Source organism: Notolepis coatsorum (assembly GCF_963971535.1).
Source record: "Notolepis coatsorum genome assembly, chromosome: 1".
In the NCBI taxonomy this organism is placed as follows: domain Eukaryota; kingdom Metazoa; phylum Chordata; class Actinopteri; order Aulopiformes; family Paralepididae; genus Notolepis; species Notolepis coatsorum.
Window position 1 is genome coordinate 1,333,404 of NC_140165.1, and position 12,432 is coordinate 1,345,835.

Genomic DNA, 12,432 nt, shown 5'->3' on the forward strand with positions numbered 1-12,432 from the left:
TCCCCCTCTTCCTCCTCCTCTTCCTCAGGTCCAGTTCTCTCTCTGGCTGACCCTCCTCCCCCTCTTCCTCCTCCTCTTCCTCAGGTCCAGTTCTCTCTCTGGCTGACCCTCCTCCCCCTCTTCCTCCTCCTCTTCCTCAGGTCCAGTTCTCTCTCTGGCTGACCCTCCTCCCCCTCTTCCTCCTCCTCTTCCTCAGGTCCAGTTCTCTCTCTGGCTGACCCTCCTCCCCCTCTTCCTCCTCCTCTTCCTCAGGTCCAGTTCTCTCTCTGGCTGACCCTCCTCCCCCTCTTCCTCCTCCTCTTCCTCAGGTCCAGTTCTCTCTCTGGCTGACCCTCCTCTTCCTCCTCCTCTTCCTCAGGTCCAGTTCTCTCTCTGGCTGACCCTCCTCCCCCTCTTCCTCCTCCTCCTCCTCAGGTCCAGTTCTCTCTCTGGCTGACCCTCCTCCTCCTCTTCCTCCTCCTCCTCTTCCTCAGGTCCAGTTCTCTCTCTGGCTGACCCTCCTCTTCCTCCTCCTCTTCCTCAGGTCCAGTTCTCTCTCTGGCTGGTCCGTTACCTCGGCACCGGGCTGCTCTTCCTCGTGGGCCTGCGCGCCCCAGGGTTGCCACGGAGACCCTACATGCTGCTCATCAACGAGGACGACGTGGAGACCGATGGACAGGTACACACACACACACACACACACACACACACACACACACACACACACACACACACACACACATATACACACATATACATACATACACACACACACACACACACACACACACACACAGACACACATACACACACACACACACACACACACACACACACACACACACACACACAGACACACACACATACACACACACACACACACACACCCACACATGCATACACACACACACACATACACACACACACATATACATATACACACACACACATACATACACACACACACACATACACACACACACATATACATATACACACACACACACACACACATACATACACACACACACACACATACACACACATATACATACATACATATACATACACACACACACTGCCTTCAGAAAGTATTCTGTCCTTTCTCCCCCCCCCCCCCCCCCCACATTCTTTTGTTTTATAGACTTTAAACTTAAATGTATTAGATTAATTTGACAGCGTGAAGATAGTGGCATCATATTAAACTAGAGGCTCACGCCGGCTCACTGGAGAAGGGGGGGAAATCACCCTCCAAAGTTGAGAAAATTATTTAATTTCTTTTGATATACATTTGTTTATTGAATTTTTCAATAATAGTAGAAACCGTAGCTATAACTATCAGACCTACATCAATCCTCTTCAAGTGTCTGTGATGGGTGATGGTATCTGTGTGTGTGGGTGATGGGTGTCTGTGGGTGATGGGTGTCTGTGTGTGTGGGTGATGTGTGTCTGTGTGGGTGATGGTATCTGTGTGTGGGGGTGATGTGTGTCTGTGTGTGTGGGTGATGGGTGTCTGTGTGTGTGGGTGATGGGTGTCTGTGTGTGTGGGTGATGGGTGTCTGTGTGTGTGGGTGATGGGTGTCTGTGTGTGTGGGTGATGGGTGTCTGTGTGTGTGGGTGATGTGTGTCTGTGTGTGTGGGTGATGGGTGTCTGTGTGTGGGTGATGTGTGTCTGTGTGTGTGGGTGATGGGTGTCTGTGTGTGGGTGATGGGTGTCTGTGTGTGTGGGTGATGTGTGTCTGTGTGGGTGATGGGTGTCTGTGTCTGTGGGTGAGGGGTGTCTGTGTGTGGGTGTGATGGGTGTCTGTGTGTGGGTGATGGGTGTGTGTGGGTGATGGGTGTCTGTGTGTGTGGGTGATGGGTGTCTGTGTGTGTGGGTGATGGGTGTCTGTGGGTGTGGGTGATGGGTGTCTGTGTGTGGGTGATGTGTGTGTGTGGGTGATGGGTGTCTGTGTGTGGGTGATAGGTGTGTGTGGGTGATAGGTGTGTGTGGGTGATGGGTGTCTGTGTGTGTGGGTGATGTGTGTGTGTGGGTGATGGGTGTCTGTGTGTGGGTGATAGGTGTGTGTGTCTGTGGGTGTCTGTGTGTGTGGGTGATGGGTGTCTGTGTGTGTGGGTGATGGGTGTCTGTGTGTGTGGGTGATAGGTGTGTGTGTCTGTGGGTGTCTGTGTGTGTGGGTGATGGGTGTCTGTGTGTGTGGGTGATGGGTGTCTGTGTGTGTGGGTGATAGGTGTGTGTGTCTGTGGGTGTCTGTGTGTGTGGGTGATGGGTGTCTGTGTGTGTGGGTGATGGGTGTCTGTGTGTGTGGGTGATGGGTGTCTGTGTGTGGGTGATGATGGGTTGAGCTAAATCTTTACTGGGGAAAAATGGATATGGGCATTTTCACAGGGGTCTCGCCTCAAGATCCCATGGCTGTCTGTATACGTACCGCCATTTTGATTTGATTTGACCGCTTTATTTCGAACGTGTAAATACGAACAAAATTAAACGAAAACAAATCATTCATCTCTAGCAATGAAATAAACAAAAAAAAGTTTAATAGGGAACGTAACTAAATTTACATGTTCGAACAGGAGTAGTAAGAAGTATACATGTATTTAATCCTACTCCTTTTCCACTACTCAAAATTAATGTAATTCCTTATTAATTTAAAACCTTACATAACAAATATATGCAAAACATTAAAAAAAAATAAGATGAGATATTCATTTATTGATCCCCCTTGGGGAAATTCAGGCATCATAGCAGCATGGGGGAGGGGGGAGGGGAGGTACAGGTACATGGTGATAGTACATGATAAGACATGATACATACAGGTCATAAAATTATCATACAGTGGGGAAGTAAAAAAAATAATAATAAAAGGCAGTGTAAACAATATAATTAACTCTAGAGCAGTGGTCCCCAACCTTTTTAAGCCCAAGATCACTTTTTTTTTTGTGAAGGAAAGATCTACCTATTGAAGCGTTGAGAGAAAAAGACAGCCAAGATTGTACTTTAAACTAAATTTCCTTTATTTGCCTGTATTCTAATTACATGCAATGCTTTGGTCCAACATTAAAACGTCAAAGTAGAACTATTATGTACTTTCTCAGTCAGTGCTAAGTGCAGCATCACTTTTCACATCAAAAAAGCAGAGGCATATGTTATTTATGTCTACTGTATTCTATTATATTCTATTACATTGCATATGATATTGTATCATATGTTATTTATGCCTATGGTATTATATTCTGTTACATTGTATATGATATTTATGCCTACTGTATTATATTCTGTTACATTGTATATGATATTTATGCCTATGGTATTATATTCTGTTACATTATGATATTTATGCCTACTGTATTCTATTCTGTTACATTGTATATGATATTTATGCCTACTGTATTCTATTATATTACATTGTATCATATGATATTTACGCCTACTGTATTATATTATATTCTATTACATTGTATCATATGATATTTATGTCTACTGTATTATATTATATTCTATTACATTGTATCATATGATATTTATGTCTACTGTATTATATATTACATTGTATCATGTTATTCATGTCTGGTCTGGTGTTGTGCCTCCCAGCCCCTCCTGGGGGCAGCAGAGAGCCAGTCCACCTGGCAGGGCTTCCAGAAGAAGACGCGCCTCCTGCTGCCCTACATGTGGCCCCGCGGCAGCGTGCTGCTCCAGCTGCTGGTGCTGCTCTGTCTCTCCCTGCTGGCCGTGGAGCGCGTCATCAACGTCTTCGTGCCCATCTGCTACAAGAACATAGGTGAGAGGCCCGTCAATAATAATAATAATTAGTAGGGATGTTCCATATTGGCTTTTTTACCGATACACCGATATACCGATATTGTCCAACTCTTAATTTACGATACCGATATATGCGGGGGTTCAATACATACTTTTGACAATAAATAAAATCAGAATTTGTTCTTACTTGCTTGCCTGGGTAAATAAAGGTTAAATAAATGTAAAAAAAAAAAATTATTATAATTTCTTTTTTTTACCGATAACGATAATTTACGATATCACATTTGAATGCCAATATCGGCTGATAATATCGGTAGGCAATTAGGGATGTCCGATATTATCGGCCTACCGATATTATCGGACGATATTGGCCTTAAAATGTGATATCGGAAAATATCGGTATCGGTTTAAAAAAAAATCAATATATATATTTTTTTTTTACATTTATTTAACCTTTACTTACCGAGGCAAGCAAGTAAGAACTCATTCTGATTTTATTTATTGTCAAAAGTATAGTCGAGTCAAGAGTTTTATTTGTCACGGCATACAAGTATACAATGAAATGCGGGAGGTCTCGCCCGCAACGATGTGCATAATACAATAGTAATATATAATAAGAATCCAATAGAACGACATTGTGCAATAATACAAGTAATCAAAGTAGGGCATATCGGTATCTGTACATGAGTTATTTACAGAGCATGGTAGGACATGCTAGGTCCTGTGGTAGCGCAATACATTGTTAGCTACGGATGAGGCATTGGGTCTTTATGTACACTGCTATACAATGCTATATTATACAATCTCAAGTTATACTATACTATTCTTAAAGTGACCTTTCCTTTTGTAAAGTGACCATAAGTGTGAGTGTGTGCAGCATGAGTGTGTGTTTGCTCATGTTAAAGTGGCTGCTAGTGTGTGAGCGTGTACAGTGTGTGTGTTGTGTGTGTGCTCATGTGTGTTTGTGTGTAGAGAGTTCAGTGTTCAAGGCTCTGATGGCCTGGGGGAAGAAGCTGAGCCTAAGCCGCTCTGTCCTAGTAGCTGGGGTTTGCAGGCGTCTGCCTGACCTCAGCAGCTGAAACAGGCTGTTGTTGGGGTGGTGGGGGTCTTTCATTATCCTGCAGGCTCTGGATTTGCACCTCTTGTTGTATAGAACCTGCAGGGGAGGTAGCGCAATACCCGTGGTACGCTCGGCTGAGCGCATAATGTTGTGTTAATTCCATGACAAGAGATATGTAATGTTAATTACCGGAAATTATTCCGTTTTTGGGGGGAAACCCCGCATATATCGGTCAGCGTTTCCGTTAGCCGGTAATTACCGGTATTTGACTGGCAAAATCTGTTGAAGTCCGACAAATTTAATCTCTCCGGTCATAGTGTCCGGTGAAAATAGTTCCCTCTGGGCACAGTTTGATTATTTGAATTGTATTTGGATGGGCTGGAGTTGGGTGGCCTATGCGATGAACGAAACAATCATTGCGTTTGTTGTCGTTGCATCGCCAAGCAGCCGGTCTGGTAATGACGACGCTGTGTCAGTGAGAGCTTGCTGCTGGATTTGCGGAAGGCATGCAGCTGCAGACCCACAGAACCCACCAGCTTTGCTGGCACAGTGCGGTCCCCAGACCTGGAAAGCTGCTCTGCGGGTCTGCAGCTGGATGCTTCTTGCAAACTAACTGCGGCCGGCTCGCGCTGATATTGTTGGACCGGCTGCTTGGTGGAGCAACGATGAAACGAATGTAATGAATCGTTCGTCGCATGGGCTATTTAATTTTGGCCTGTTTTGGTACGGTTCGGGTGGTCAAGTTGTGCTTGGAGGGAGTTGTTTTCACCGGACATTATGACCAGCACCAAGTCGTTGGGAGGTGGAGATATACATCACGCAAACCCACGATAATGTTGCCGTCTCTCTGCCAAATTTCTCAGTTCTTCGCTTGATATAATTAATACAAATGTCCAATATAACGGAATTTGTTAGCTCATAAAAATGTGATTATAACAGACTGCTGTTTAGTGTCGGACCGACTGCCCACATACACGGTCTATTTTATTTCAAGTCAGCAGCAGCACGGAGTATCGAGGGACTTATTTTATTTGGAATATATTAATGACTGTATACGCAAAAGTAGTCTAGTTTTAAGTAATAATATTATAAATCTACATGACATTCTTTATATAGCCTGCCTATCAATTGTTTTAAAGCTCAATAAACTATGACCGGAATTAATCTCATTTGTCCGGTAGATTGAAATCTTGCAGGTCACGGAGACCGGCAACAATTTTTTCTAACGGAAACCCTGATATCGGTATCGGTTGATATCGGAATCGGAGTTGGACTATATCTGATATCGGTAAAAAAGCCAATATCGAACATCCCTAATAATAATAGCTTCATTTTATATAGCGCCTTTCGAAAGACCCAAGGTCGCTATAACAAAAGTAACAAACATAGTGGACAGACACAACATACAAAGTGAGAAATTAGGGGTTAAAGGCCAAGTTGAAGAGGTGGGTTTTGAGCAGTTTTTTTAATGAGTCCAGAGTTGGGGCGGTGCGGAGTTCTGCGGGGAGGGTGCTCCAGAGGGTGGGAGCTGCCACACTGAAAGCTCTGTTTTCATACTATAAGAATATAGGTGAGAAGGCGGCCGGGTAGCACAGCGGACTAAGCGTCTGTCTACCACCGCAGAGACACTGGTATCGAATCCGGCTGTCAGCGGTGCCTCCGGCTTGGCCGGTCGTCATACTGGCACAATTGGCAGAGTCAGCGGGAGGGAAGCCGGTGGGTGGGTCCTGGCCGTTGTGAACAGCGACTCCTACAGGTCAGTCAGGGTGCCTGCACAGCGAGGGAGGGAACTGGGGGAGGTAGTGTGATCCTCCCACGCGTTACACCTCACCAATGAGAGTCCACGCTGCCAGGTGAAAAGAGGCTGCTGGCTATCTCCTATGTGACGGAGGAAGCATCCGATAGACTTCAGGGCTCCCTAGACCGACCAGTGGGGGGCACATGCGAGCAATGACCAGGAAGAGGCGGGGGGAATTGGCATAACGACTAAATTGGGATGGGAGAAAATCTGAGAAAAACAAGAGGAGAAAAAGTGGATAAAAAAAAATAAAGAATATAGGTGAGACCTATCAATGTCTTCATACTATAAGAATATAGGTGAGAGACCTATCAATGTCTTCATACTATAAGAATATAGGTGAGAGACCTGTCAATGTCTTCATACTATAAGAATTTAGGTGAGAGACCTATCAATGTCTTCATACTATAAGAATATATAATGTTCTCTCACTGTATAACTGACTTAGTTATTAAACCTATGATCAGAATAGTTATACGTGTATAGTGGTGTTCTCTCACTGAACTGACTTCTTAGTTATTAAACCGTTAAAACTGTTCCCCATTATCTATGGTAAATCGCTATGGAAATCTCATCGAAAAAATATGAATGGGATTTGCAAAATGTACGACGTCATGGTTATATATATACGGTCTTTGCTGAACGGAGGATCAAGCCGGATGCTGGTGTGTTTTCCTCCAATGAGACGTCGGCTAATATCAACTTTGTGAAACTTGAAGTTAAAGAGTTTAAGATGCCCAGGCTGCAGATAATCTCACATTCCCAACCCTGAGCTAGAGAAGAATCTTCTAATCAAATACATGTCTGCTTGTCTTCTTTCATCTCTTTCTGTCTCTCTCTCTATCTCCTGTATCTCTCTCTATCTCCTGTATCTCTCTCTATCTCCCTGTATCTCTCTCCCTGTATCCCTCTCTCCCCTTATCTATCTCTCTCTCCCCGTATCTATCTCTCTCTCCCCCCATATCCCCCTCTCTCTCTCTCTGTATCTCTCTCCCCGTATCTCTCTCCCTGTATCTCTCTCACCCATCTCTCTCTCTCCCTGTATCTCTCTCACCCTGTATCTCTCTCACCCCCCTCTCTCTCCCTGTATCCCTCTCTGTCTCTCTGTGTGTGTCTCTCTCTTTCACCTCCCCCCTCTCTCTTGGTCTCTGTCTCTGTCTCTCTCTCTCTCCCCAAATCTCTCTCTCTCTCTCTATCTCTCCCCAAATCTCTCTCACCTCTCCTGTATCCCCCCCCCCTCTCTCTCTCTCTCTCTCTCTCTCTCACCTCCTCTCTCTATCTCTCTCTCTCCCTCCCCCCTCTCTCTCTCTCTCTCTCTCTCTCTCTCTCTCTCTCTCTCTCTCACCTCCTCTCCCCCCCCCCCTCTCTCTCTCTCACCTCCTCTCTCTCTCCTCTCTCTCTCTCTCTCTCTCTCTCAGTGAACGAGCTGACGGATGGCAGCACCTGGAGGACTCTGGCCACCACAGTCTGTGTTTACGTTCTGCTGAAGTTCATGCAGGGAGGAGGAGCAGGTGAGACCGACTCTCTCTCTGCGTTAGAGCTGTTTCCTGCTGAAGTTCATGCAGGGAGGAGGAGCAGGTGAGACCGACTCTCTCTCTGCGTTAGAGCTGTTTCCTGCTGAAGTTCATGCAGGGAGGAGGAGCAGGTGAGACCGACTCTCTCTCTGCGTTAGAGCTGTTTCCTGCTGAAGTTCATGCAGGTAGGAGGAGGAGCAGGTGAGACCGACTCTCTCTCTGCGTTAGAGCTGTTTCCTGCTGAAGTTCATGCAGGGAGGAGGAGCAGGTGAGACCGACTCTCTCTCTGCGTTAGAGCTGTTTCCTGCTGAAGTTCATGCAGGGAGGAGGAGCAGGTGAGACCGACTCTCTCTCTGCGTTAGAGCTGTTTCCTGCTGAAGTTCATGCAGGGAGGAGGAGCAGGTGAGACCGACTCTCTCTCTGCGTTAGAGCTGTTTCCTGCTGAAGTTCATGCAGGGAGGAGGAGCAGGTGAGACCGACTCTCTCTCTGCGTTAGAGCTGTTTCCTGCTGAAGTTCATGCAGGGAGGAGGAGCAGGTGAGACCGACTCTCTCTCTGCGTTAGAGCTGTTTCCTGCTGAAGTTCATGCAGGGAGGAGGAGCAGGTGAGACCGACTCTCTCTCTGCGTTAGAGCTGTTAACCCCAAAGCCTGTTTTTGGGCTTCGGACTTCGTCAGGGTTTTTCAAACGGACCTTCGTTTTGAATAAAAAAAAAAATTCTAAATATCCTCAAACTAAATCCTCAATTTGAATAAAGTGATTAATCTGATACAAATATTTTTTTTATGAAATCAACTTTCTTTAACACATTGGTCGCCAAAAACGACTTTCGTCGTTTTTGCCCGCCATGCGTTGAACGCCAACAACGGCGTAAATCGTTTTTGGGATCAATATTTCATTTTTTCGCCATGGCATTCATAATTCATCCAGCCTCCCTCCGGGACTGCAGCGGCACCCTGTATGAGATTGCAACGCCTCAATACCGCCGCCTGGTGGATGGTCGGGCGAGTTACACTCTCGCCAAAACCGGAAGTGCCGCTGGTGCATCGAGGAAATCCCTCCGGCAGTAATATCTTGTTACGTGGATCCAGACAAACACTATAGTGCATTTGGATCGCTTTCTAAACGCAATAATCGATATGATTTCGGCGTGTATTTGCGCCATACAAACCGGAAATGGATGTAGGAGATCGGCGTCAAATAATTGGGATCTTTTTCCTCCAGTCTCATCGGTGAACGGTAAGAGGACACTAACGTTATTTTCAGCTTGATTGTTTATTTATTTCACTGCAAACCATCTGATCAACATATCAACCCATACTAAATAAAGCCATTACTGACGATCAAGGAATTATAAACGACCCCCCCCCTTTCCTTCACGCATGATGAAGCATAATGTATACCGATCATATACATTTGAATTTTTTAATATAGCGTGTATAGGAAAGAAACGCCAATAACTCGTTTTTGGAATTACAGCAGAAAACCTTAAAAACATACTTATATATTCTAGACGGTATTAACACAACAATGTATGAATGAAAAAATATAACGTTCCCACATCCGTAACGATAGATACCCGATGTTGAATGGGCCATAGTAATGTCAATATAGCTATAATATTTAAAAAGTTATAGCCCTGCAAAGAAGGTAAACATCTCCATAGGCTTACAGCGGTGGCAGACTGGGTATAATGATGGGCGCCCAATGTGTTAATGAATATAACTCATCAGTTTTAATACTATAATATTAGTGTAGCCTAATCTGTATCTGCAACTGTGAAGAAAAACCCCATTGGTTTAAACAGAATGAATAGACTATATATATATTTAATATATAATATATAAATATATATATATATATATATATATATATATATATATATATATATATAAAAAAATATTCAAATGTTGATTTAGAATTCGAATGCCAACGTAACGAACGAAGGTCTGAACGTTGGGGGTCAGCTCTACTCTGCGTACGTCTCTCTCACCGTCTCTCTCTCTCCGTCTCCTCTGGTCTCACCGTGTCTCTCCGTCTCCTCTGGTCTCCCCGTCTCCTCTGGTCTCTCCGTCTCCTCTGGTCTCACCGTGTCTCTTTCTCCGTCTCCTCTCAGGTGCGTCGGGCTTCGTCAGCAACCTGCGCTCCTTCCTGTGGATCCGCGTGCAGCAGTACACCAACCGCGTGGTGCAGGTGCGCCTGTTCGCCCACCTGCACGCCCTGTCCCTGCGCTGGCACCTGGGCCGCAAGACGGGCGACGTCCTGAGGAGCATCGACCGCGGGACCTCCTCCATCAACAGCCTGCTCAGGTACCGTTAGGGGGGGGGGGGGGTCTTCTATCAACAGCCTGCTCAGGTACCGTTAGGGGGGGGGGGGGGGGCATCTTCCATCGGTGTATTTCGTGACTGTGAATGACGCTAAGCTAGGCTAACGGCGCGACTGTTCCCTAAGCCTGATGCACGCAGCACAGAGAAAAAAAGGGTCTGTCTGTATCTGCTTGGTGGTTAGTGGGGCAGATGAGCTCATATATGGAAGGTATTGTGCATTTTATGAAAGAAGCATGACACTTTCTACAGTGTTTCTATATGAAGTCTCTATGACGTTTGTTTTCAGACGTGGAAACACTTCTGAATTGACCTCTGGAACTTGTCGGAGGCTGTACACATTTACCTCTCAAAAACAACTTTTTTCCTGCAGGCACAAAGGTATTATATCAAAAAGAAGAGTTGTGGAACCCACTGGTCATCATAAAAGTGCTTTAATAGATTAAATCAGCTGTATAGGATATATGGCAATTGGGTTTCATGTCATACAAACACACCTCGCACAAACACAAAGACTCAAAAAGGGACTTTCAACAATATGCGTGTTAAATTTGATTGAACAGTTGAGACATCTCTTAACCTACCCTAGTTGTAGTAAGTAGTACCTGCCCTACAATGACATTATTAGTGAGGCCTAACATGAGCATGCCTTTTTCTTGCATACTTAATACTTTTAAGTATTAAGTTTAATACTTTGACTTGTTTTATGCACAACAAACTTTCCAACACGGAACTCCTCCAGGATGGCTGGATGTTTATCAGACAGGACCATCATGTCACGGACATGCACTGATGATAGCCACCTGGAGTAGTGAGTGTGGTCCAGAGCAAACATCCAGGGTAGTAGCTGTGTGAGGGTTTCCACATAGAGCTGAGAGTTGCCCTCCCACAGTGATCTGACCTATATGAGCATGAGGACCTCAAGTGGTAAGGTTTTCAACCAGTAGTCAAAATGCACACTTTCCCTGACTCGCTGTAGGCACCATTCTTCAAATGTTGGAGGGGCCGCTTCAGGCATGCAGTGCTGATTGGAGGTCAGGGGCAGTAGCTTGTACAGGCTAGCAGCAGTAACTTGGTGGGCCTGTTTAGGTCCAGCTCAGCGGGTATCTGTCCAAATTCTTGAAATTCAAGAAGATGCCTGGCCAATGACACATAACCACTGCCTAGCGGTGGCTTGCTTGAGCGGGCAGCGTGTATGCCTTCTACGACGGAACTGCGTTTTTCCGCGTTCAAGTTTTGCGCTCTGATTGGCCAGGTCATGTGACATGTGCGCCAATCGTGGGACAGCAAGTTCTGCGCCTATTTCCGGGTCTAACAGCCTGCAAACTACCTGGCGTTCTATCGACCTGCTCTAAGACAAACTCTAACCTTAACCAACTTCGAACGAGCGCCTAAGCTTAACCGTCGGAATCAGGGCAGGCGTTCTATCGCCGTGCTCTAAGACAAACTCTAACCGTAACCAACTTTGAACGAGCGCCTAAGCTTAACCAGTGTAGAAACTTGCGGTCCCACGATTGGGCGTACATTTCACATGACCAGAAATGACCTGGCCAATCAGAGACGCGGAAACGCAGTTCTGTTGTAGAAGGCATTCAGGCAAGCGGGCAGGGCATTGCAAAGCTTCCCTTGTTTCCACTTGGCAGAGAGCACAGAGTTCCCAGTTAGTGGGGCAATGCAGCTCCTTAGATGTAGAAGGCTGGGCTGGATCAATCAGGATATGGCGTTTTGACATGATGCAGGCACAGTGTTGCATCAAATTGCTGAAGAGTGTCGTAGCTAGCTCTTTGGAGGAATTAATGGTGAAGAGGTTGGAGGTGGATTGGCTAACATTGCACAATGGCTAGCTAGCTCGCTAGTTGCTAGCTAGATATCTAACTGTATTTAATTTCATTTCATTCATCAACAACATTTCATCCATCATCAACAGCTAGAAATAGTATTTGATCAATAAGAACATGATACAAATTCTCACCTGCCCATACATCAAAATCTCTTCTCT

The 12,432-nt window shown here is 45.5% G+C and overlaps 1 protein-coding gene across 1 annotated transcript in view; it reads left to right on the forward strand.

Annotated features, from left to right (window-relative positions):
- The first annotated feature begins 526 nt into the window (after positions 1–526).
- Positions 527–12,432, forward strand: part of abcb6a (ATP binding cassette subfamily B member 6 (LAN blood group) a) — a 63,628-nt gene continuing 51,722 nt past the window's right edge. Inside the window, exons 1-4 of the mRNA XM_084316380.1 lie at positions 527–658; positions 3,572–3,758; positions 8,016–8,108; positions 10,226–10,418. Of these exons, the coding sequence (XP_084172506.1) occupies positions 617–658; positions 3,572–3,758; positions 8,016–8,108; positions 10,226–10,418 (515 nt within the window). The 5' untranslated portion in view covers positions 527–616. The remainder of the gene's footprint in view (positions 659–3,571; positions 3,759–8,015; positions 8,109–10,225; positions 10,419–12,432) is intronic.